Source organism: Hypanus sabinus, chromosome 26 (genome assembly GCF_030144855.1).
Source record: "Hypanus sabinus isolate sHypSab1 chromosome 26, sHypSab1.hap1, whole genome shotgun sequence".
In the NCBI taxonomy this organism is placed as follows: Eukaryota; Metazoa; Chordata; class Chondrichthyes; order Myliobatiformes; family Dasyatidae; genus Hypanus; species Hypanus sabinus.
In genome coordinates, this window is record NC_082731.1 from 16,593,619 (window position 1) to 16,613,441 (window position 19,823).

The 19,823-nt window shown below is 48.5% G+C and overlaps 1 protein-coding gene across 1 annotated transcript; it reads right to left on the reverse strand.

The window, feature by feature from the left end:
* Positions 1–4,468: 4,468 nt before the first annotated feature.
* LOC132381641 (gastrula zinc finger protein XlCGF57.1-like) lies at positions 4,469–11,161 on the reverse strand. The gene is made up of 2 exons (XM_059951223.1): positions 10,941–11,161; positions 4,469–5,717 (listed from the first exon to the last, which is right to left on the reverse strand). The coding sequence occupies exon 2, from the start codon at positions 5,512–5,514 to the stop codon at positions 4,645–4,647; it is 870 nt and encodes a 289-aa protein (XP_059807206.1). The 5' UTR covers positions 5,515–5,717; positions 10,941–11,161; the 3' UTR covers positions 4,469–4,644.
* Positions 11,162–19,823: the final 8,662 nt, after the last annotated feature.

Consider the following 19,823-nt stretch of genomic DNA (forward strand, 5'->3'; position numbering starts at 1 on the left):
TGTAACCAGGTGAGATGGGAGGTTGCGCAGGAATAAACAGGTGAGATGAGAGGTGAGGAGCAGGTGTAACCAGGTGAGATGGGAGGTGAGGAGCAGGTGTAAACTGGTGAGATGGGAGGTGAGGAGCAGGTGTAAACAGGTGAGATGGGAGGTTGTGCAGGTGTAACCAGGTGAGATGAGAGGTTGCGCAGGAATAAACAGGTGAGATGAGAGGTGAGGAGCAGGTGTAACCAGGTGAGATGGGAGGTGAGGAGCAGGTGTAACCAGCTGAGATGGGAGGTGAGGAGCAGGTGTAAATAGGTGAGATGGGAGGTGAGGAGCAGGTGTAACCAGGTGAGATGGGAGGTTGTGCAGGTGTAACCAGGTGAGATGAGAGGTTGCGCAGGAATAAACAGGTGAGATGAGAGGTGAGGAGCAGGTGTAACCAGGTGAGATGGGAGGTTGTGCAAGTGTAACCAGGTGAGATGGGAGGTGAGGAGCAGGTGTAACCAGGTGAGATGGGAGGTTGCGCAGGTGGAAACAGGTGAGATGGGAGGTGAGGAGCAGGTGTAAACAGGTGAGATGGGAGGTGAGGATCAGGTGTAACCAGGTGAGATGGGAGGTTGTGCAAGTGTAACCAGGTGAGATGGGAGGTGAGGAGCAGGTGTAACCAGGTGAGATGGGGGGTTGTGCAGGTGTAACCAGGTGAGATGGGAGGTTGTGCAGGTGTAAACAGGTGAGATGAGAGGTGAGGAGCAGGTGTAACCAGGTGAGAAGCGAGGTGAGGAGCAGGTGTAACCAGGTGAGATGGGAGGTGAGGAGCAGGTGTAACTAGTTGAGATGGGAGGTTGCACAGGTGTAAACAGGTGAGATGGGAGGTTGCGCAGGTGTAAACAGGTGAGATGAGAGGTGAGGAGCAGGTGTAACCAGGTGAGAAGGGAGGTGAGGAGCAGGTGTAACCAGGTGAGATGGGAGGTGAGGAGCAGGTGTAAATAGGTGAGATGGGAGGTGAGGAGCAGGTGTAACCAGGTGAGATGGGAGGTTGTGCAGGTGTAAACAGGTGAGATGAGAGGTGAGGAGCAGGTGTAACCAGGTGAGATGGGAGGTGAGGAGCAGGTGTAACTAGTTGAAATGGGAGGTGAGGATCAGGTGAGATGGAGTGGTGGGGGGGGGAGGAAATATTGATGTGGGACCAGATAAGGAAGGGATTGTGGGCAGATGGAGCTAGGTGTGGCTGTGTTTCTGTGGGGATGGTTGGAAGCAGACACAGTGACTGAAAGACTGGAAGTTGAAGCTGTCGAGGGAGGGTGGAAGGAAAGAATGGGAGGGGGAGAAATTGCCAGAGGTTAGAGGTATCAACGTTCATGCCTACTCTGACGTGATTCAAGGTGCTGTTCCTCCATCGTGGCAGTAGAGGAGGCCATTGTGAAAGATGTGTCATGCAGGAGACACTGTGCATCAGGCTTCACATTTCTGCCAATGACATTCATCTCTGCCTCTCCAACATCTCTGGCTCACTCCATTATCCCAGATCTATCACCAACCCCCAATGTTCAATGTGCAGAGGGGGTCTACAAGTGAATGATATGAAGACTGGAGCTATTGTCTTTGGCCCCCACCACAAGCTCAGATGAAGAGAGAAGATGCTGGAGAGAACCCGTTTTAGGATTCATCCCGTTGGGGGACCGTGATTCAATGGAGCCAGGCCAGAGTCTGCCGAGGATCTGTGAATATGACTTTTGGAAGGGTTTCGCTCCAACTTGTGCACATTTGACTGTTTGATTATAAACATCCCTTTCTGGTGTGTTTTTTTTTCTTTCTTTTCTTTACTAACCGTTTAGTTAAGATTCATAAATATTATTCCTTTAATCATATACTAATCAATCGCAGCCTCACTTGCTTGACATGGACCGGAGATTATACCTGTACTTGACTTTCACCTGCTACATCACCGTCTCAATTTATCTGTTGCTTCAAGTATCATTTATCCAGCTCATTGGTGTCCCCGCATTTGTTTATTCCAATAACACGAGATTTTGCAGGTGCTGGAAATCCAGAGAAACGTGCAAAAGAACAAACAAAAAGAAAGTGCTGGAGGAACTCAGGTCGGGCACTACCTATGGAGAGGGAAAATGGGTGGCGTTTTCAGCCCAGACCCTCCATCAGGGGAAGAAAACAACCAAACCCCACCTCCTTATTCTGCCATGAATCTTCCGAAAGACCCGCAGATATCTTAGGGAACACACTTCACCCAGGGACTTGAGTAATGTGGAACAGCAGCACAGCGAGGGCTGCTGGTGACAAAACAGGCGGCCGAATAAGCAGAGAGCTAGTAGGGGAAACGTCCCAGGTTCAATTCTGACCTCTGGCGGAACTCTGCAACTAGATTCTTGGGTACAATGTACCGTGTATGTTAATCAAAATGGCTTCTTTGTTTTGTTAAGAGTAGGAAGGCTTCTGTGTATGATGCGTGCTTTCTCTCGCAGTCGTTTAGCTTTGGACTTGCTGATATGGGGATTGTATTCACTTGTTAACCAATGGGGAATGTTATTTTGTCTTGTGAGGCTGGGAGCTTGGGGGGGGGGGTTCGCGGTTTTTTCGGGGGAGGTGGGAAGGAGTCGCCGAGGAAGATGGACGTGCGCTGCACTGCTCGGTCGACCACCGGGGTGGCCCCAGGTGCGAGGACATGGAGGTCGGAGGAAAGTGACGAGGGGTCGAATGGTTCGATGTTTGAGCTCCAACAATGTGCACTAAACTGACTGAACTTTGATAAGTTGGCGCCTTTTGCTTTTTCTTTTCTTTCATATATATTGTATTGCATAGTACTCTTTTAGTTTCAGTTAAATCTTTAGTGTATTTCGTAACGGTATCTGGTGGGAGTTTGATATGGTGTGTGTGCGCGGCATAAACTTGATTCCCACAGCACCTGCATTCACGGGAGGTGGGGTTGGTGTGTGGCTGGATCTCCTTTTCCCCAGACATATACCAGCCTGTTGGGTAAGTGTTACACTTGACTTCTTCAAGTCTCCTCCTCGCCGATAATCGAGTGCGCCTCTGCTTAGCCCGCTGCTCTACTGTCACCACACCCATGAGCGTGTAGCTACGTACCACTCGAACAGCATCCAGAAATCTGCCGATAACTATCGCTGGGGGAATTTCAGACGGCGCGAGGTGGCTTACAGGAGTCTGATAGATCTGCTGGTTGAGTGGTGCTGGAACAACCTTGCTCTCAGGAACTGCTGTGGACTCCACCAAGGAGGTGGTACAGGAGCCTGAAGACACACACTTAACCCTTTAGTGCAGGGGTGTCAAACTCATTTTAGGTCACGGGCCGGATTGGGCAAAATGCAGCTTCATGCGGGCCGGATCAGTCGGGCGCTTGCGAACACAGCTTTCATTGCCTCCGTTTTTTCAGCCTGTTCTCATGTGTCTCAGTCTCTGCTATAACTACAAAGTGTTTCACTTCACAAATTCCGTTTCTTATGAAGAAGACTGCTGAGCAAGCATTATTTTTATGATTGGTATTAACTTACAATCATAGGCTTCATATCGCCGGGCCATTAATAATTAAAATAATAGAGCTATCTAAAATGATCTCGCGGGCCTTGAGTTTGACACCTATGCCCTAGAGACAGCTTCGTCCACTCTGTTATCAGATTTCTGAATGGACACGGCCTTGAGATGTTTTGCTCTCTTTTTGCACGACTCATTGAATATTTTAATCACATCTCTTATTATAGTGTTCATTAAACACTGTAATCTCCGGCTGCCACAACGTAAGAATTTTCACGATCACCTGCCAGGGATAGGAAACCCTCACTCCCCTTCTGAGTTTGCCCAATCTCCCTGAGACTGCACGCGGCTCCTCCTATCCCAAAGGCCAATCGTCACTGTAAATTACTCCCCCTATCCAGGTGTAAGATCGCGGGGTGAAGGGGAGTGTGCTTAATGCAAATGAGAAGAGAACGTAAGACGCATTAACGTAACATTGGGGTAAATGAGTGATGATCACTGTGGACTCCGAGTCAAAGGGCCAAGTCCTTTGCCTCATTTCTCTATTACTTTGACCGTGACTGTGTAGCTAGGCACTGCTCGAACATCATCTTTAAAACTGCCAGTGACATAACTATTGCTGGGAGATGTCATGAGGCGACTTACAGGGGTGAGGTAGATCAGCTGAATGAGTGGTGTTGCAACAACTTTGCACTCAAGTGTCAATAATATCAGGGAACTGATGTGGACTCCATCAAGGAGGTGATACAGGAGCCTTAAGACACACACTTAACCCTTTAGAGTCAGCTTCGTCCACTCTGTTATCGGATTTCTGAATGGACACCGCCCTTGAGAAGTTTGCACGACTCATTGAATATTTTAATCACACTGGCTGAGATGGAAGGGCACTGGTGTGGAGCAGAAACACAGCAAGGCAGCAGATGGGCTGAACGGCCTCTCTACCATTCACTGTGCGCAATGCAGAGACAGTAAGGGCCTTGGATAAACCGTTTCGAACAGAACTGTTTTATTTCAATCACAGATCCAGAATATCCAATCGTATCGCAGTGTTCCCAACGAACGGGGCTCAGCCCTGGGGTGTGATCGGCAGCATCGGTGGAAACCGACGTCCTGCAACTCTTGCGAACTTGTGTTGCATTTCGGGAGCAGTGGTCAGTCTTCCTCCGCAGCATGAATGCGCTGGTGGTTCAGCAGGTCAGTGGACTGACGGAATCGCTTCCCGCACGTCGAGCAGGGGAATGGCCGCTCGCCGGTGTGGATTCGCTGGTGCGCCCGCAATATGGATGAATGGGTGAACCCCCGCCCGCACGTCGAGCAGATGAACGGCCTCTCCCCGGTGTGAACCCGCTGGTGAATGACCAGCTCGTTTGATCTAGTGAATCCCTTCCCACAGTCAGAGCAGGTGAACGGCCTCTCCCCGGTGTGAATCCGCGTGTGTATCACCAGGTTGTTTGACCAAGCAAACCCCTTCCCGCAGGTCGCGCAGGTGAACGGTTTCTCCCCGGTGTGAACTCGCTGGTGCCCCTTCAATTGGGACGACCGAGTGAATCGCAGTCCGCACTCGGAGCAGATGAACGGCCTCTCCCCGGTGTGGACTCGCTGGTGCATCATCAGTCCGGTTAACTGAGCGTATTCCTTCCCGCACGTCGAGCAGGCAAACGGTTTCTCCCCAGTGTGAACGCGCTGGTGTGCCCGCAAATTGGACGACTGACTGAATCTCTTCCCGCACTCAGCGCAGGTGAACGGTCTCTCCCCGGTGTGAACTCGCTGGTGCGCCCGCAAGTGGGACAGCTGAGTGAATCTCTTCCCGCACTCGGAGCAGATGAATGGCCGCTCCCCGGTGTGAACCCGCTGGTGATTCACCAGGCTGGATAACTGAGTGAACCCCTTCCCACACATCGAGCAGGTGAACGGCCTCTCGCCAGTGTGAACTCGCTGGTGTGCCTGCAGATTGGTCGACTGATTGAATCTCTTCCCACACGTGGAGCAGACGAACGGCCTCTCCCCGGTCTGGTGTGTCATCAGGCTGGATAATGGAGACAATCCCTGCGCAAACGTTGACAGATGAATGAGCTCCTCTCACTGATGTATCCGCAAGCAGGAGGACTGAAGGAAGATGGTCTGGGCTCTGTCTCTGCCTCAGAAAGTGGACAGCTCCTCGCCAGTGTGAATTCACTGATGCTGCTTTTGAGATTCCCATAAACAAATTCACTGCTTCTTCTACCCTGCAAAGAGAATTTACAACAATCATCAATAGGCCCAGGCCAGGATTTCAGCGGAGATTATTTTCGTCTCCATAGTCAGCTGTTACAATAACACTAAACACAAGCAGTCACTTTCCACCTGGGAATGCTGCAGGCCTCTGGGCTGCTTTTCCTCCCATCTCGACAAGAATGGACCCTTTCCTGCCTCGTTCCTTTCCCTGACCTGCCCCTCCCTCATCTGTTCCTCTACTGAAACAGAGAAAACCTACAGCACACTACGGGCCCTTTGGCCCACAAAGCTGTGCCGAACATGTCCTTAACATAGAAATTACCCAGGGTTACCCATAGCCCTCTATTTTTCTGAGCTCCATGTACCTATCCAGGAGTCTCTTAAAAGACCCTATTGTATCCACCTCCACCGGCAGCCCATTCCACACACTCACCACTCTCTGAGTAAAAAACTTACCCCTGACATCTCCTCTGTACCTATTTCCAAGCACCTTAAATCTGTGTCCTCTCATGCTAGCCATTTCAGCCCTGGGGAAAAACCTCTGACTATCCACACGATCAATGCCTCTCATCATCTTGTACACCTCTATCAGGTCACCTCTCATCCCCCATCACTCCAAGGAGAAAAGGCTGAGTTCACTCAACCTGTTCTCATAAGGCATGCTCCCCAATCCAGGCAACATCCTTGTAAATCTCCTCTGCACCCTTTCTATGGTTTCCACATCCTTCCTGTAGTGAGGCGACCAGAACTGAGCACAGTACTCCAAGTGGGGTCTGACCAGGGTCCTATATAGCTGCAACATTACCTCTCGGCTCAGAAACTCAATCCCATGATTCATGAAGGCCAATGCACTGTATGCCTTCTTAAACATTGAGTCAACCTGGACAGCAGCTTTGAGTGTCCTATGGACTCGGACCCCAAGATCCCTCTGATCCTCCACACTGCCAAGAGTCTTACCATTAATACTATATTCTGCCATCATATTTGACCTACCAAAATGAACCACCACACACTTATCTGGGTTGAACTCCATCTGCCACTTCTCAGCCCAGTTTTGCATCCTATCAATGTCCCGCTGTAACCTCTGACAGCCCTCCACATTATCCACAACACCTCCAACCTTTGTGTCATCAGCAAACTTACAAACCCATCCCTCCACTTCCTCATCCAGGTCATTTATAAAAATCACTAAGAATATGGGTCCCAGAACAGATCCCTGAGGCACACCACTGGTCACCGACCTCCATGCAGAATAAGACCCATCCACAACCACTCTTTGCCTTCTGTGGGCAAGCCAGTTCTGGATCCACAAAGCAATATCCCCTTGGATCCCATGACTCCTTACTTTCTCAATAAGCCCTGCATGGGGTACCTTGTTAAATGTCTTGCTGAAATCGATATACACTACATCTACTGCTCTACCTTTATCAGTGTGTTTAGTCACATCCTCAAAAAATTCAATCAGACTCATAAGGCATGACCTGCCCTTGACAAAGCCATGCTGACTGTTCCTAATCATATTATACCTCTCCAAATGTTCATAAATCCTGCATCTCAGGATCTTCTCCATCAACTTACCAACCACTGAAGTGAGACTCACTGGCCTATAATTTCCTGGGCTATTCCTACTCCCTTTTTTGAATAAAGGAACATCTGCAACCCTCCAATCCTCCGGAACCTCTCCTGACCCTATTGATAATGCAAAGATCATTGCCAGAGGCTTAGCATTCTCCTCCCTCACCTCTCAAGGTAGCTCGGGAGGCATCTCATCTGGCCCCAGAGACTTATCCAACTTGATGCTTTCCAAAAGCTCCAGCACATCCTCTTTCTTAATATTTACAAGCTCAAACTTTTCAGTCCGCTGTAAGTCTTCCTTACAATTTCCAAGGTCCTTTTTCCATAGTGAATACTGAAGCAAAGTATTCATTAAGTAGCTCTGCTGTTTCCTCCAGTTCCATACACACTTTTCCACTGTCACACTTGATTGGTCCTATTCTCTCCCTTCTTATCCTCTTGCTCTTCACATACTTGTAGAATGCCTTGGGGTTTTCCTTAATCCTGTCCACCAAGACCTTCTTGTGGCCTCTTATAGCTCTCCTAATTTCTTTCCAAAGCTCTTTCCTGCTAGCCTTATAATCTTCTAGATCTCTATCATTACCAAGTTTTTTGAACCTTTCGTAAGCTCTTCTTTTCTTCTTGACTAGATTTACAACAGCCTTTGTACACCATGGTTCCTGCCCTACCATCCTTTTCCCTGTCTCATTGGAACGTACCTGTGCAGAACTCCATGCAAATATCCCCTGAACATTTGCCACATTTCTTTGCTACATTTCCCTGAGAACATCTGTTTCCAATTTTTGCTTCCAAGTTCCTGCCTGATAGCCACAAATTTCCCCTTACTCCAATAAAACGCTTTCCTAACTTGTCTGTTCCTATCCCTCTCCAATAAAGGAGATAGAATTGTGATCACTATCTCCAAAGTGCTCTCCCACTGAGAGACCTGACACCTGACAAGGTTCATTTCCCAATACCAGATCAAGTACAGCCTCTCCTCTTGTAGGCTTATTGTGCCAGGAAATCTGCCTGAACACACCTAACAAATTCCACCCCATCTAAACTCCTCACTCTAGGGACATGCCGATCAATATTTGGGAAATTAAAAGCCCCCACCACGACAGCCCTGTTATTATTACACCTTTCCAGAATCTGTCTCCGCACCTGCTCCCTGAAGTCCTTGTTACTATTGGGTGGTCTATAAAAAAAAACAGTAGAGTTATCGGCCCCTTCCTGTTCCTGAAACCCACTTGTTTCTGTCTTTCACTGGGGAAAGGGGTAGTAAAATTCCAAACATCTCCTCTTTCTGCAGATCTCCTGCACTCTCCTTTCCTTCTATGTATCCATGCCACCAAAAGACATCAGAGCAAATTTAAACCCATCAAGTGTGCTCCACCATCCCATCATAACTGATTATTATCCCTTCTTAGCTCCATTCTCCCGGCTTCTGCCTGTAACCTTTGACCCCCTTACTAACCAAGAACCTATCAACCAATGATTTGGCCTCCACAGCCACCTGTCCAATGAACCCCATAGATTCTCCACCCTCTGGCAAAAGAACTTCCGTCACATCTCTGTTCTAAATGGACGTTCTGTTCTGAGGCTGTGTCCTCTGGTCCTGCACTCCACCGCTACAGGAAACATCCTCTCCACGCCCATTCATTTCAATATTTGACAGGGCTCAATGCGATCACCAGCACATCCTTTCCTCGATAAGGGTCCCAAAAGTGCAGTCTGACCAACCATGAGCTTATAAGCCCCAGTATTAAATCCTTGCTTTTATACTCTCGTCCTGTCACAACAAATACAAGCATTGCATTTTCCTTCCTTACCACCAACTCAAAAATCCTACAAGAAGATTCCCCTGTCACCTCTGATTTCTGAATTTTCTCCCAATTTAGAAGACAGTCTACATTGTTACTCCTTCTACCAGTGTGCGTGACCACACACTTCCCTGCACTGTGTTCTGTCTGCCTCTTCTTTGTCCGTTCTCATCTGTCCGAATCCTGCTGCGCAGGGGTGTTGCTTCCACAACACTACCTGACCCTCTGCCTTTGTATCATCCACACATTTAGCGATTATAATGCCACCAAGTGTGAGGATTAGCTGATTTGGAGTCACTGATTGGAGATCGTCCAATTGTTATTTGATGCAGGTGTTCAATATCATTCTACACCTAGGAAGACTAGAATATGTCCAGGAGCAGAAGAACCCAGGACTAGAGGATGCTGAACAAAATCCAGAAGTCAAAACGACCCCCTGCATGGGTAAATTATTTTCAGGATAGAAGACATTTTTTCTTGACTGGGAGTTAGCCACAGTCCATTACTTGGTCCCTTTTCAGACTATAAACATTACCTACAAAGATTTGTCCATAGACAGTGTCTGGAGACCCATCCCACATCCCAATCCCAATTATCTCATCTGAGTCTCCTGACTCCGTCAGCGGACCAAAGCTGAAGTGCTTACTGCATTGGAATCAGTTCATCGTGTACGATGTTGCTAAGGTTTGGGGAGAAGATCTCCTTCCCATCTCCCCTTTCAATCGGGCGCCAGTGAATTTCTCTTTGATGACACCATACGAACTCTGATCAGTAAGTTATGAATTTTCAAACAATCAGATAATAACAGGGAGTCTCTAAACTGATACATTCCCTTTCCACAGATGCTGCCTAGCCTGCTGAACTTATCCAGCTCTGGGCGAAATGTGGTCAGTTTATTCCCCGCACACATACTATCACCACATAACAATTACAGCACGGAAACAGTCCATCTCGGCCCTTCTAGTCCGTGCCGAACGCTTACTCTCACCTAGTCCCACTGGCCCGCACTCAGCCCATAACCCTCCATTCCTTTCCTGTCCATATACCTAACCAATTTTTTTTTTAAATGACAATATCGAACCTGCCTCTACCACTTCTACTGGAAGCTCGTTCCACACAGCTACCACTCTCTGAGTAAAGAAGTTCCCCCTCTTGTTACCCCTAAGCTTTTACCCCCTGACTCTCAACTCATGTCCTCTTGTTTGAATCTCCCCTACTCTCAATGGAAAAAGCCTATCCACGTCAACTCTATCTATCCCCCTCATAATTTTAAATACCTCTATCCAGTCCCCCCTCAACCTTCTACGCTCGAAAGAATAAAGACCTAACTTGTTCAACCTTTCTCTGTAACTTAGGTGCTGAAACCCATGTAACATTCTAGTAAATCTCCTCTGTATTCTCCTCTATTTTGTTTACTGCCTGATCTGCTGAATTCCTCCAGCATGTGTGCTTCGCTCTGGATTCCCAGCATCTGCGGAACATCTGGCAGATTCTGCATCACCCGTAGTTTACTGATCTGCCCGTTCCTGAGATGAGTCAAGCCAGGCAGAGAGAGAAATCAAACCCCAGACATATTACGAACTGTGAGGCAGAGCTGCAGCCGAGCTCGGCAACAGCTCTGGCCCACATCTCAAAGCGTCAACATCGTTCTGTCTCCAGCAACCTGCTCACCAGAAGGGTCAGTAAGTGGCGAGAGTGGCCCAAGTGAAACCAATAGGATGGGCCGCGTCTGGAGACCAAGTCCCAATTTCAATTTGTGCATCTGCGTCTCCAGAGCGAAGCTTATCGCAGCGGAGTCAGGTCACAGCAACCCGACGTGGCAAAGACCCGAGCTCCGGAGAGGAGAAGCTCTCTTACCTTTAAACTGGGCAACAGCGCATCTACCCCGGTCCGGACTTGCAAAGTTCCCCGTCCAGCAGCTGCGGTCACTGTCGCGGGGCTGTTCCCGGGTCGGCGGGGAAGGCAGTGACCGCAGCTCGCACGGGCTGTTTACCCCCCTCCCCCTCTCCCTCCCCCGGGGCGTGACCTGCCCCGGACCCGGGTAAACCCGTGGACCCCGCCGGGGGCAGCTTCCTGTCGCGGTCACGTGCCGGCGACGTCACGTCCAACGCGCGCCTGCGCAGTCGGCCCGCTCTCGCCTCCCCCCTCGGCCTGCGGTGTTTACCGCCACCTAGTGAGCACTTTTCTTCCTGCAGTCTCCCACCACCTCTGCCGCTGCAGCCCCGGGGGAACTCAGCGGGTCGGTCGGGCAGCATCTGTGGAAGTCACTGAACAGCCGAGACCTTCTTCAGCACTGGAAAGGAAGGGGGAAGATGTCAGAGGAGAGCAGGGGGGGGGGGGTAAGGAGAGGAAGGATGGGTAGGAAAGGTAAAGGGCTGGAGATGAAGGAATCCGATGGGAGAGGAGAGTGGACCGTGGGAAAAAGGGAAGGAGGACGAGACCCAAGAGAACATACAGGGTAAATGGTAGGGCATTGAGGAATGCAGAGGAACAGAGAGATCTGGGAATAACAGTGCATAGTTCCCTGAAGGTGGAGTCTCATGTAGATAGGGTGGTGAAGAAGGCTTTTGGAACGCTGGCCTTTACAAATCAGAGCATTAAGTACAGAAGTTGAGATGTAATGTTAAAATTGTACAAGGCATTGGTAAGGCCAAATTTAGAATATTGTGTGCAGTTTTGGTCACCGAATTATAGGAAAGATATCAATAAATTAGAGAGAGTGCAGAGACGATTTACTAGGATGTTACCTGGGTTTCAGCACTTAAGTTACAGAGAAAGGTTGAACAAGTTAGGTCTCTATTCATTGGAGCGTAGAAGGTTGAGGGGGATTTGATCGAGGTATTTAAAATTTTGAGGGGGATAGATAGAGTTGACGGGAATAGGCTGTTTCCATTGAGAGTCGGGGAGATTCAAAGGAGAGGACATGATTTGAGAGTTAGGGGGAAGAAGTTTAAGGGAAACACGAGGGGGTATTTCTTTACTCAGAGAGTGATAGCTGTGTGGAATGAGCTTCCTGTAGAAGTAGTAGAGGCCAGTTCAGTTGTGTCATTTAAGGTAAAATTGGATAGGTATATAGACAGGAAAGGAGTGGAGGGTTATGGCTGAGTGCGGGTAGGTGGGACTAGGTGAGATTAAGAGTTCGGCACGGACTAGGAGGGCCAACATGGCCTGTTTCCATGCTGTGATTGTTATATGTTATATGGGTGTTATAGCCAGGTAAGGAAAGGTGAAAGACCAGAGTGGGAAATAGAAGACTAGGGGTGGGAGGAAAATTTATTTTCACTGGACGGAGAAATCGATACTCATGCATCCAGGTTGGAGGGCACCCAGACAGAATATGAGGTGTTGCTCCTCCACCCTGAGGGTGGCCTCATCTCGGCACAAGAGGAGGCCACGGACCAACATGTTGGAACGGGAATGGGAATCAGAATTAAAATGTCTGGTTTTTGGTGGACGGAGTGGAACTGCTTGATGAAACGATTCCCCCAGTTCACGGCGGTTCCTACCACTCGAGAGGAGGCCGCTTCGGGAGCACCAGACACAACAGACGGCCCCAGCAGGTGAAGTGTTGCCTCGCCTGGAAGGACTGTTTGGAGACCTGAAATGAGGTGAGGGAGCAGGTGAAAAGGCAGATGTAGCACTCGGGCCCCTTTCAGGGGCAAGTGCCGGGAGAGACGAATGGACAAGGGAGTCGTGGAGGGAGCGATCCCTGCAGAAAGCGGAAAGGGCGGAGAGTTTTCAGCAGCAGGATCCCTTCGGAGACGACGCAGAGAATGATGTGTTGGGTGCGGAGGCTGATGGGTGGTAGGTGAGGACATGAGGAACTCTATCTCTGTAAAGGCAGGAGGATGGGATAAGTGCGGGCATTCGGGAAATGGACGGGATGCGGGTGAACTGGAGGAAGGGAAGCCCCATTCCTTGAAGGAGGACATCTGATGACCTGGGAACAGATATGGTGGAGACAAAGGAACTGAGAAAAAGGAATAGCATTTTATGGACTATAACATAGCACTAAAATCCTCTGACCATTAGCTAAGAATATTTTAGCATTTCAATAAAGAAAAAAATGGAAAAAACATTAACACTTCTCTGGCCACGAGCTGACAAATTCCTAGCATTCCATTGTAAAACATAAGAAAATTTTAAAACATTAACAACCCTCCTTTGATGTCTGAACCTTATTTACTCCTCCTTATAAAGCATCATAACTTCTAGAGTTGAGTCTTCTATGTCTAGATGCTTTCAGAAGTTTTTAATATAAATTTAACAATTTTCTGTCCTACTTTTAGCTTGTGCTGTTTGTCGCCACATCTAACATGAAAGTAACAAATTTTAGTTAATCAACATTCAGAGAATCCTTTGTTATACCATCACACATTTTACACACTGACTTTAATTTATCTGGACATTATTATTGACACAATTGACACAGTCCTCTGTGCTTTTCGAAGTATGGGAATGATATGTCATTTCTACACAACCTTGTTGCACCTCCACGGCATTTTTGTAAATGTACAGGACACCCTGCTTAAGCAGAGCTACCTTCCCCTCCACAATTGCTCCATTTTGGACTAAAGCTTGCTCTACAATTACCACAATCATATTCTCCACCGTATCTGTCGCACCACTTCCCCCCCCCACCCCGCAAACAACTGCTCTTGACCCAACTTCTGATACTGAAGACGTCTCGGGGGGAGGCACATAGAATCTGTAAGGTGAAGAGTTAGCGTGCAAAAGCCGCTTCCGACATGATGGTTCATGATTGACCCATTCAGCGGATACTCTTGCCATTGGTTGCCGTGCCCCCCCCCCCCCCCATTGGCACCGGTGTCTGGTTTCATACACCACGACTGACAGACTGGCTGGCTTTCGTTTCTCTCCAGAGTTGAAGAATCATTGGGAAAGTATGTTGCAGATATAGGAGGGTTAAGTGCCTGTTGAATGTTCAGTTCTGTAGTTGTGTAACTTGGGGAGACTTAATGAGGTACCCGTTGAGTTTGAAGTGTCACTGAATGTTTAGTGTCGCCGTTTCTGTCACTTAGGGTGACTTAGCTGTTTGGTCCAACTTTTACAGGTTATGGTGGTGGCATCCGTCGGCCTGGAGTTTCCAAGGTGCAGGCCTGGGCAGGGTTGTATGGGAGACCAGCAGTTGCCCAAGCTGCAGGCCTTCCCCTCTCCACGCCACCGATGTTGTCCAAGGGAAGGGGACTAGGACCCAAGCAGAGCAATGTGTGGTTAAGTACCTTGCTCGAGGACACAAAACCGCTGCCTCAGCTGAGGCTCGAACCAGTGACCTTCAGGTTACTAGTCTGATGTCTTATCCACTAGGCCACGCGCCAACACATTTATTTACAGGTTACCTGAAAATAAATGGCTGATGTGCTTTTTCATAATCAGTGTCTTCTCTCTGAATAACCAAACCTGCTTCCTCATAACAGACTCGAAGCATATAACCTAACTTAACCCTTTCCAGCAACACTTTACCATCATTTTTTTCCATCAGTTTCCCGAATTTATATATGGCTGACATGTGAACCCACCTAAAAGGATTCAATGTGCAAATAGTGCCTTTAGGTTGGAAGTTCACTGTTCAAAGTAAATGAATGATCAAAATAGATGAATGCCACTCTATACTACCCCGAGATGAAGTTTCTTCCAGACATTCACAGTAAAATACAAAGAAACACAATTGAATCAATGAAAACCCACAACAAAGACAAACAACTGACATGCAAAAGACAACAATCTTTGCAAATACAAACAGAAGTATTAATAATAAATAAATCAACAAAAAATATCAGGAACATGGGTTGTTAAGTCCTTGAAGGCTGTGGAATTGGGTCAGTGTTGGGGTGAGTGATGTTATTCCCTCTGGTTCAAGAGCTTGATGGTTGAGGGGTAATAACTGTTCCTGAATCCACCAAGCCCACGTGGCCCCTCACTGTTCTTGCTCCCCTGTTTTTTTGTCTCTGTCCATTTGAGGAAATATTTGATACTCAATCTTCACTGGATCCTGAGAACTGAGGTCTGTGGGTATAATTAAAGCTGAGGTGGATTCCTAACCTGGTCTTCATAACGTTCAGAGCACAGTTTTTCATTTTCCAGCCTCCTGTATTTCAGACAAGAATCACTGTTAAGGATGGTGTGGTGGCTGCCTATAAATCAGCTTCCTCACATTCAACAAAGTCAGGCATAGGTGTTCTCAATTAAGAGAATGACCCCTTAGGAGAACATCAAGTGATCCTATTACCTGCACCATAACCCTTAATTTCTTGGTTACAAATATTCATTGACGTTACAGTACATTTCAAATTCGCATTTCTCCCAACATCAAATCCCACTTGTGGAAATGCACTCAGTGGCCACCTTATACTAGGTAGCATGCCCGTCAATGCAAAGATCTGATCAACCAATCACAAGACAGCAACTCGATGCATGAAAGCATGCAGACACGGTCAAGAGGTTCAGCCCGAACACCAGCAGTGTGATCTAAGTGGGTTTGACGGTGGAATGGTAGTTTGTGCCAGATAGTGTGCATCGAGGATCTGAGAAACAAACACAGAAACACCCAGTGAGCAGCAGGTCTGTGGGCGAAAACGATCAGAGGAGAGAGGCCAGACTGGTTCAAGCTGATAGGAACATCAATAAGCACCTGTACAGCAGTGCAGCACGCAGGCCATCGCTGAACGCTCGGACCTTAAAATGCACAGGCTACAGCAGCAGAAGACCACGCATGTACACTCAGCGGCCGTGTCATCATAGCAGATAAATAATAGTGGCCACTGAGCACGTTTTCACTACCAAAGTGTGCCGGGATGTCAGAATGCCGTATATCTGAGGAAAGGATGAGTGAGGTGAGGCTTTTCTCTTTGGTACGAATGAGGATGGGAGGTGACAACTAAAGATAACCAGACAAAGGATATGACTCGCTGCTATCTATCTTAAACAAGTTACCTTTCAAGGAATATATTTTACTTAGTGTCAGGGAAAGAGGTGTGTATCGAGTGAACAATCAGCACCTTTTCCCAGGGGAGGGTGGTGAATGGTTAACATGAGAGGGTGATTGGGGTAAAGTATGGGGAGGGGACGTCAGCGACGTAGGTATTTCACACTGTGAATGGTGGGTATGAGGAACACACGGGCATGGGCGGCGCCAGAGGCACATACCGCTCCCTGACAGATGCCATATCAACAGTCATGCACCAGACACCTGTGTTTTATCCCCCTGAATTTCAGTTCGGCATTCAACACTGTTGTCCCACAGACATCAGCGAACAAACTCCTGCTCCATGGTCTAAGTACACCGTTGTGCGACTAACTGGGTGTTGCTTCCAAATGAACAGACCTCCAGTGTTCAGAATGCACAACCACCCCGCCCTTCCCATCACTGGTGCCCTCCTGGGCCCTGCGTTTGCTCACACACAACGGCCAAATAATCACGTTGGCTCTTTACCAACAATGAGGAGGTGGAAGAGCTCAAGGCTGGGTGCCAGGCAAGTAACCTCTTCCTCGATGCCAGCAAGACAAAGGAGATGTTTATTAACTTCAAGAGAACCCGCACCCCTCTTTACATCAGCGGAAACCGCGAGCGGTTTCAAACTCCTGGGAGGGCCCATCCACACAATCTCCCATGGACCCAGAACACATCCTACACAGTCACCAGTGCCTTTACTTTATAAAGGGAGCTGGACTATTTACATCAATACTCAGAGGTGCGGTAGAGAACATCCCATATGTTGCATCACTGCATGGTAAAGAAACGGCACAGCAGCGGACCAGAGACTTTTACAACGGGTACTCAAAACCACCCAGTGCATCGCTGGCACCAGCCTACCCCCTGTCAAGGGCACATGCACAGTAGGGTGTCAGAAAACAGCCAACATCACCATGAGAGATCCCACCCATCCAGCTCGTGGACTGTTTGTCCCACTCCCATCAGGGAGGAGGCTACGTAGCATCCACACCAAGACCACCAGACTCAAAAACAGTTCTTTTCCCCAAGCAGTGAGGCCAATCCACATCCTCCCCATCCACTACTTTATCATTTCCACTCAGTCATCTCATGTAGACCCTCCTGTTGCTTGCATCACTCATATACATACAAACATTATATCTTATGTCTTTATTGTTTTTATTAATATTGCACTCTTTATCCGCATCTGTGGAACATATCCATAGCCCGATCCAGAGAAACATTTATTTCATTCCCCCTTACACTTGTATACCAGAAATGACATGAACAATCTTCAACCTTGAGTCTTGAGTCAAAGGCTTTGAGGAGGCTCTTGATTAGGCACATGGATGACAAAAGAAAGGAGGGCTATGGAGAAAGGAATAGTTACATTGACCTTAGAGTAGGTTGAATGGACATTGTGTAACGAAAGGCGTGTACTGTTCACTCTGTGATCCAGCACCTCTTGGACCCCAACTCCAAGGGGACCACAGCTGTTGTGGATACAGGGAAAACAGTAGCTCAGGCAGCAAAAAGGGACACAACTCAGAGGCACTCAGAAAACCTGTCAGAGAATCCCGTCAGGGTTGACGTTGCTAAAGGAGATGTGGCAGTAGCTCCAAAGGGAAATGAAAATGAAGGTGTCGTTTCTGGCGTCGAGCAGGCCAAACAGGATCTGCGGGGTGATATTGGCGACACGGGACCCTGCCCGTGGGGGCTCGTGTAGGACGGGCTCGGCTGAGTGCCGAGCTGCGGGGGCTCAATGTGAGTCATTGCTGAGGTCTTCCGCCCAGCGACGTAGATACCACGGGGAAATCTCCGGGCTGCGAGGAGCGGCGGAGGTTGATAAGGGAGATCAGAACGCTTGGCAGCAGCAGCGCTAGGCCGTTCAGCCCATTGAGTTGGGCTACAATCATCACGAGGCTTGTAATGAGGTCAGGAACTTTTGGGACTTTGCAGCCGGCTGCAGTAGGCACTCAGAAAAGGCCAATCAAGTGAAGCGAGGCCATTGTCGGAGGGTCGGGCTTTGACAACAGCATGAGTGAGAACACGCAGAGGCTCCAAACATGTACTTTTTCCTCTTTCTCTGCTAGCAGGTGGCTAGTGCAACGAGAACGGGTCCAGGGTTAGCGGTGCGTTCTTTTTGTGCGATGTGGGAGTTCTTCCCCGAGAACTGCAGCCTCGCGGAGGTCACTGAGTCACAGCTTCTCGGAGGCCACGCTAAGGAGCTGGAGCTGCAGCTCGACAACACGGGAGCCACAGGGAGGCAAACACCCTTGCGTTGCAGGAGGTATTCGCCTGATGGGAGAGGAAGAGGGAATAGGCAGCCAGTACAGAGCACCCTCTCAACGAAACGGTCTCCCACTCGGGATAATACCTTTGGGAGGGGAGACCTACAGGGGGAAAGCTGCAGCAACTGAGTCTGGCTCCGAAGCTCAGAAGGGAAGGGAGGAGAAGACGAGAGCATTTGTGACAGAGGATTCCATTCTGGAAAATTGATGGGAGACACCCAGATGGTATGTTGCCTCCCAGGTGCCAGGGTCAGGGATTCCTCAGATCGGGTCCACAGTGCCCTTGAGGGGTCAGGCAGAAGTCAGGGTACTTGTCGGTACCAATAATGTACCGTTGGTAGGAAAAAGGAGGAGGTCCTGAAGACAGAATACAGTCGGCCCTCCTTATCCGCGGATTCAACCAACCTCGGATTGGGAAAACCCAGAAGTTCTCTCTCCAGCACTTGTTGTTTAAGCATGTCAGACTTTTTGTCCTTGTCATTATTCCCTGAACAATGCAGTATAACAACTATTTACATAGCATTTACATTGTATTAGGTATTATAAGTAATCTAGAGATGATTTAAAGTCCAGGCAGTCCCCGGGTTATGAACGAGTTCCGTTCCTGAGTCTGTCTTTCAGTCGGATTTGTACGCAAGTCGGAACAGGGACATCCGGTATTATTTAGCGTCAGTTAGTCAAACGTTTGTCTTAGTATATAGTATATATTTTACCTTTCTATGCATACAAAACACTTAAGAAATGTATGTATTTCAATAATTAAACCACTGTGTTGCTTAGTAATAATTGTAGCTTTCATCGGGACAGGGCCCGCACATGCTCCATTATTCTCACTTTATCCTTTAAAATTGTTCCGATCATTGACCGACTGTAGCCTAACGCTTTTCCAGTGACCGATGACATTTCACCTCTTTCCGATCACTTTATTATTTCCGCTTAATTTTCAATCGTGATCGTCTTCCGTCAACGGAACAGAAACGCTGCGGATTCAGCAGCAGCCGCGGGCAGTGGGTCCTGAGCTCCCCTGGGTCCTAAAGTCCACCCGCACTGAGCCAGGTTAAGTCAGGGACTTGAGCATCCGTGTTTTTTGGTATCCTCGGGGGGGGGGGGGGCGTTCTGGAGCCAATCCCCCACGGATAAGGAGGGCCAACTCCTGGAGCAGAAATCTCCAGATTGGTGCCTTTGCCATGAGCTAGTGAGGGTAAGAACAGGATGATTTGGCGGATAAATGCATGGCAGAGAAATTGGTGCGGGGGCAGGGCATCAGATTTTGGATCATTGGGTACGGTATGGTCTGTCCAAAGAGAACAGCCAGGGTGATGAATCTCCTTGTGGGCAAGTTTGTTCGACATGCTGAGAAGGCTCAAACTAATTTGGCAGGGGAATGGGAACGACAGTGATAGGGCTGAGGATGGGGCAGTTGTTAATACAACTAGATGCAGTGTTCAATGAGAAAGTGAGGAAGGACAGGCGGTAGCTGATCAGCCATGATCTCAA

Bases quoted from the DNA above. Each gene is read 5' to 3' on its own strand.
- LOC132381641 (XM_059951223.1), bottom strand. From the start codon at position 5,514: ATGACACACCAGACCGGGGAGAGGCCGTTCGTCTGCTCCACGTGTGGG.